The 6,431-nt window shown below is 37.0% G+C and overlaps 1 protein-coding gene across 1 annotated transcript in view; it reads left to right on the top strand.

Moving 5' to 3' along the window:
* The window catches only part of LOC103260770 (ran-binding protein 17), a gene marked incomplete at its 3' end in the record, with an annotated part of 71,652 nt that extends 66,543 nt beyond the window's left edge, over nt 1–5,109 (top strand). The window contains exons 9-10 of the mRNA XM_008058424.2: nt 2,372–2,586; nt 4,971–5,109. Coding sequence (XP_008056615.2) covers nt 2,372–2,586; nt 4,971–5,109 — 354 coding nt within the window. The remainder of the gene's footprint in view (nt 1–2,371; nt 2,587–4,970) is intronic.
* Between the last annotated feature and the right edge of the window lie 1,322 nt (nt 5,110–6,431).

The following is a 6,431-nucleotide window of genomic DNA, read 5'->3' on the forward strand; positions in this document are numbered from 1 at the left end:
AAAAAAAAAAAAAAAAAAAGATGTGCTTCAGTCTTCCAAACACTGGTTTTGTTGTTCAGATATATAAATTAGAAGCAACACCATATGGATTTCTAAGGCTGCACAGAGGAAACATGTACATGGATATGTTCCATATATATGGAACAGATCAAGGCAGGTCAAGGAGAGGGAACCTTCACCCTGGGCTGGTTCTGTTTTCATGTTCTCTGTGAGTACTGTTCCTTCTTAATGTCTTAGATTAAGATACCTTCTTAATGCCGTATGTATTAAAATAGGTATCAAACAAGGAAAGAGAAGCACAATGAATCTTATGGAATGTAGAATTTATTTTGGGAATTAGAGTTTGTTCCATCTTGGGCAAAGATGGAGAAGTAAGTCCAAAGGGGAGAGTGAAAGGTTCTGGAAAACAGTTCACTAATCAGCCCTTCTGAAATAATGGCATGGACAACTTAGAGTTTTTAAGGAAATCTAGATGCTAGGCACATTCAGCTACTAGAGTGGGATCCTCAAGAGTAAGGAGTGAGTAAAGGACTGGTGCGGTGGTAAAGAAGTCAGTAGAGGCTGTTGCCTCTGCATAGCTGCTGCTTCTGTAAGTTTACTGCCGTGTATCTGGTGGTGGGTCTTAGAGTCATTGGTCAATAGGGCTGGTAGTTCTAGACACAGATCAGGGAATAACAGGGACAGAGTGGAACCCAGCGGCATTTCAACATTTTTCTCTCACCATAACAACCTTCAGAAAGTCATTCAACCACTTCACTTCCAGATTCCAAATCTCACACAAATTTATCTTTTGACCGAGTCTAGCCCACAACCATACAGGAAAATGGGTTCTAGGAAACTTAATTTTTGTTTAGCCAAGTTGACACAGTATAAACCACTACACTGTACTTCTGAATTCTGTGGATGAAATTTAATTTCAGTTTTAGAAGCAGTACTCACTTGAATAGGAAGAAGCAGAGCTAAAAAACATGTATTACTTTATATTTTTTAAAAAAGGCATTCTCAGGTATTGCCTACTAATGTGCTTTATGTGCACACATTTCAGAAACAAATTGTTGATTGCAAATGCTGACTACTACAGAAAATTTTAAGGTGATTATACAAACATTTCTTTGTCTGATGGTCAACACAGAATTTAAGTACAGGTTTTAAAACAATCATCTTTTGAGATCTTCTGTAGAAGGATCTAAGAAGAAAAAGGAAGTAATATTTCTTGTTAACTACACCAAAAACTTTTGTGTGTATTATTTCATTTAATTCTATACTAAACCTGTGAGGCGCCTTAAAGTGAAGTAACTCAAGGTCACATTCATATAAAAAGTCTGAAAATTTACCCAGAATTTAGAGTAATTTACATATCACTCAGATTATCTTTTTCTCTTGACTTAGTTTTATTCTACTTTTTATGAACTTCACAGCAACTTGGATGAAGTCTGTAATACTTAGTGAACTATCACAGAAACAAAGAACTGAGTACCACGTGTTCTCACTCATAAGCGGACCCTGAACATTTTCATAATACTATAAGAAAGGGATTGGCAGTGGTAGGAAACTGCTAGGGAAGGGAAGGAATGGCACACAATATCAATAAGGGTACCTGATCTCAAACAGGCAAGTGGGAACCAAAGGGACACCCAATCTTTACTTGTACAACAGCCACTTATATACCTAATCCTGAATTGTACCCCACATCTTTGAAATTTTAAAAAGAGGAAAAAATTTTTATTGAAGAGATAACATACAGTAAAATGAACTAATTTTAAGAATACAACTCAATAAATATTTGTTTATCTATGTAATCACCATGAAGATAAAAAGCTTTTCAACCAGGTGCGGTGGCTCATCCCAGCACTTTGGGAGGCCAAGGCAGACAGATTGCTTGAGCCCAGGAGTTCAAGACCAATCTGGACAACATAGCAAAGCCTCATCTCTACAAAAAAAAATTTTTTTTAATAGCCAGGCATGGTGGCATGCACCTGTAGTCCTAGCTAGCTATTCAGGATGCTGAGGTGGAAGGATCACCTGAGCTGAGGAGGTTGAGGTTGCAGTAAGCCATGATCATACCACTGTACTCCAGTCTGGGTGACAGAGTGAGACCCCTGACTCAAAAACAAACAAACAAACAAACAAACAAAAGCTTTTCTGATGTCCTTGACTGATTTTTTTCCCTTGGACCCTTTATACTTCCAGGTAAAGTGTCTTATGTATTTATATATTTTTTTCATTACATTGAATAGTGCAATTTTTGGAACAGTGCTAGAGAGAAGTGAACGTTAGCAGTAAAGTGAAAATGTTAAATACTGTGCACCATAACTGCTTTGAATGACATCTACTTATGTCACTTTCTCTTTCTGCTTTTGCCCTAAAACAGGTAATCAGATCCTGTCCCTTGGGAGCCTCTCAAAAGATCAGATTTATCCAATGAAACTCAAGGGCATCTCCATCTGCTATTCAGCTCTCAAATCTGCCTTATGTGGAAATTATGTCAGCTTTGGCGTCTTCAAGTTGTATGGGGACAACCATTTTGACAACGTACTCCAGGCCTTTGTCAAAATGCTGCTGTCATTGTCCCACAGTGACTTGCTAGTAAGCAATTGCATCATGGGAGTCTTTGTGTGAAATGTGAAATAACACCACCACAGGCCTGGAATTGTTATAACGAAGCCCAGGGAGTTAGAATAGCACCAGAACATTTTATGTTTTAAGACAGCATACTTGATCTAACTTACAGAATTTGGAAAACTACAGTAGCCATATTTATATAATTAAATGGGCAGTGTAGAAGGCTGCAACTATCACCTTCTGACAAATTGGTCACCCAAACCTGGTGCTCCGGGTTTTACATATAGAGAATATATAATTAGCAGTTTCAACTAATTGCTTACAACTGTACTGGTAATTCAAAAAAAGATCTGTGTTTCCTGGAGCAGAAAATGCAGGGTAGGCTACAGAATTTTCTCTTTCTTCCTTTCTACTGTTTCTACTTCACCTGCTGTTTGACCTTCATTAAAACTCTAGTGTGGTGGGCAGAATGTTGAACTAGAAGTTAAGCAACCCGGCCTATGGTCTCAGCTCTGCCACTCATTAGTCATTTACCTTGAATTAACCACCTTCCCTGTTTCTCCAGGCAAATTTACTCACTTTTAAGATAAATGGATTAAACTAAGTGACCTCAAGTTCTCTTTTTGTTGTACCATATAGTTTCTGTGATTTATGTCAGTAGTCTTCAGACTTTGATGTCTGTCAGAAACAGTTGGGATGCTTGCTGGAAATTCAAATTTTAGGGCCCCTCCACTGACCTGTGTCATTATCAGACTTGTTTTTTTTAGCATATCTGCCTGATTTTACAGAAAGGCAATATGTACCCAATGTGTTTGCAGTAATTATGTGGTAACATAACCAAATTCAAGCTCAGGCTTACTTAGTTCAGGCTTTCCCACCTGCTCCCACTCCAAGGTTGCAAGTAAGAACTGAAGGGCCTTTGCTAGTCAGCTTGTGTAAGGAGTGATCCTTGACCTTCTAATGAACTAGTGTACCCTCTTTCACCTTTCTAAACTAATCTTAGTAAGATCACATCTCAGGTCAAAGTGTTTAAGCCTCCTTGTAGTAGAATGGAATGTTCACTGAAGGCTATGCCTATTTGATGGAAATGACAAAGCAGAAACTTAAGTCAAATCAGCAACATGTTACCATCACCTCATTGAAGGGGACTCTTCACTCCAGTTAAAGTTCACCAAGACAACTAGTATAGTTCCAGGAATTTTTCTCACCTTTTTTCTAATAGTTAAGCAAATCTCCAATTCATATATGTTAAAAATGTACATTTCAGAGCCTCACTCCAGAGCTTTTTGTTTAATGACTCTGAAGTAGGGATCTGGAAACTGCATTTTTAACAAGCATCCCGACTGATTTCTTACGGAGGTGATTTTAACCTCACTTTAAGAAGTGTTCTGGCCTGGAGCGATAGATCATACCTGTAATTTCAGCACTTTAGGAGGCTGAGGCTGGAGGATTGCTTGAACCTAGGAATTCAAGACCAGCCTAGGCAACACAGCAAGAACTTGTTTCTACAAAAAAATTAAATAATTAGCTGAGCATTGTGTACACCTGTAGTCCCAACTACTCAGGAGGCTGAGCCCAGGAGTTTGAGGCTGCAGTGAGCCAGGATGCACTCCAGCATGGGCAATAGAATGAGACCTGACTGGGAGCACAGGAGGAAAGAAATGCACTTCTGGTTTATCTTTTTTTTTTTTTAAGAGATGGAATCTCACTATGTTGCCCAGACTGGTCTTGAACTCCTAGTCTCAAGCCATCCTCCTGCCTCAGCCTCCCAAGTATCTGGTATTACAGGTGTGAGCCCCCACACCCAGCTCCTCTGGTTTATCTTATGAGTGTTGTGCTTCTTTGATATTGGTTTGGATTGTGTTTGAGATTTTCCACGTTTCTTTCTCATGCACTTATCTTTTGCCTATTCTGTATGGTAAATATTAAACCCTTTACCTAATTATGATTTTTAGTTGAGTTGGCATTATATAAATACTGCAGACTTTGATACTAAATCCTGTTGAAAACAGCAAATTTCTTTGTGTTTAAAAAACAAAAAGAAAGGTTGCCTAACCACTTTTAAGCACTGTTCAATGTTACAATATTCTAGTTCAGAAAAATAATTTAAATGGTCTTCTAAATCTCATGCTCTAGGGATTTTACTTTCGTTTACATACCAGCCATGTAAGATAAAATTGAAATAGCATATCATGTTATAGCTTTGAATTAAGGTTTCTAGAGATCAGGAAATGCCTATTAAAACCCCTTTAAATACTGAATTGGGACCTACTATGTCATTTGTCTTATATTTATTGACCTTCTGCTTAAGTAGGTTTATAATTTCTTATAAATGACAATTTTCAGTGGACTGTAACATGTCTTTTTCTTCCCTATCATTTGACATTTGGTATATCTCTGTGTTGTAGCAATATCGGAAACTGAGCCAGTCTTATTATCCACTCCTGGAATGTCTCACCCAGGACCACATGAGCTTCATCACCAACTTAGAGCCTCCAGTACTCCTGTATGTTCTCACATCGATCTCAGAGGGACTCACTACTCTTGGTAAGAACCATGGAGGATGTTGTTTTCTCATAGAAAACTTGATTATGGTCTTTTAATGTGTGTGCTTATTGAGACTATCATCCTACAAAGGGGGAAAAGATGTTTTGAACCCAAACTGAAAGATTATTTTATGACTGTTACTTGCAAGTAGGAAGGTGTATTTTTTCATATTTTGATACACAGTTTGTTATTTTTCGTCAACTTTACTATGGTATAATTTACATAAAATAAAATTCACTGATTTTTAAGAACAGTTCAGTGAGCCCTGACAAATGTATATATGTACCAATCATGAACCACAACCAATATATAGAACATTTTCATCACTACAAAAAGCTTCCTAATATCCTCTTCAGATTAATCCCTTTCCCCTACCTCTGACTCTGGGAAACCTCTGTCTACTTTCTCTCACTGTAGTTTGCCTTTTCCAGAAATGCATACAAGTGGAATTACATAACATGAAGGTATTTGTGTCTGACTTCTTTCATTTAGCGTAATGACTTTGAGATTCATTCATGTTGTTTTGAGAATTAGTTTATTCCTTTCTATTGCTGAGTATTATTCCATTGTATGTATTACTACAGTTTGTTTACCCATTCATCAGCTGATGCACATTTGGATTGTTTTCATTATTTAGCTATTTTGAATACAGCCATTATGAACATTCATATACAAGTTATGTAGATAAACTTTTTCTGTTTCTCTTAGGTAAATGCCTAGGGGTAGGGTTTCTGGATTATTTGCTAAGTGTATTTTTAGTACTATAAGAAACTGACAAACTATTTCCCAAAGTGATTGTACCATTTTGCTCCCTCCAATAGCATATGAGGATTCCAATTGCTCTATGTGCTCCCTAACACTTGCTATTATTCTCAGTCTTTTTCATCTTAGCCATTCTAGTGGAATCTCATTATCATTTTAATTTTCATTCCATTAATGAAATAATTTGAGCATCTTTTTATGCTCTTTTGCCATTCATTCCATGCATCCTTTTGGTAAGGGGTTTATTCAAATCTTTTCCCCATTTTTTTAAACTGGGTTGTCTATTTTGTTACTGAGTTGTAAAAGTTGTTATATATCCTGAATATAAAGACTTACAAAAAAATATTTCCCAGCCTGTAACTTGTTTTTGTAGTTTTCTAACATTATCTTCTGAAAAGCAAAATTTGTGTATATACATTTCTTATTTTCTTTTATTATGTGGGGTACAAGTAAGGATTAACTACACAAGTAGGCTGCATGCAGGTGACATTTTTAATTTTCAGCAAGTCCAACTTCTTATTGTTTTGGGGTTCTTATTCTAAGAAATCTCTGTGTAGCCC

The sequence above is a fragment of the Carlito syrichta genome, unplaced genomic scaffold (genome assembly GCF_000164805.1).
Source record: "Carlito syrichta isolate Samal-C Ts95f unplaced genomic scaffold, Tarsius_syrichta-2.0.1 Scaffold303335, whole genome shotgun sequence".
NCBI lineage: Eukaryota > Metazoa > Chordata > Mammalia > Primates > Tarsiidae > Carlito > Carlito syrichta.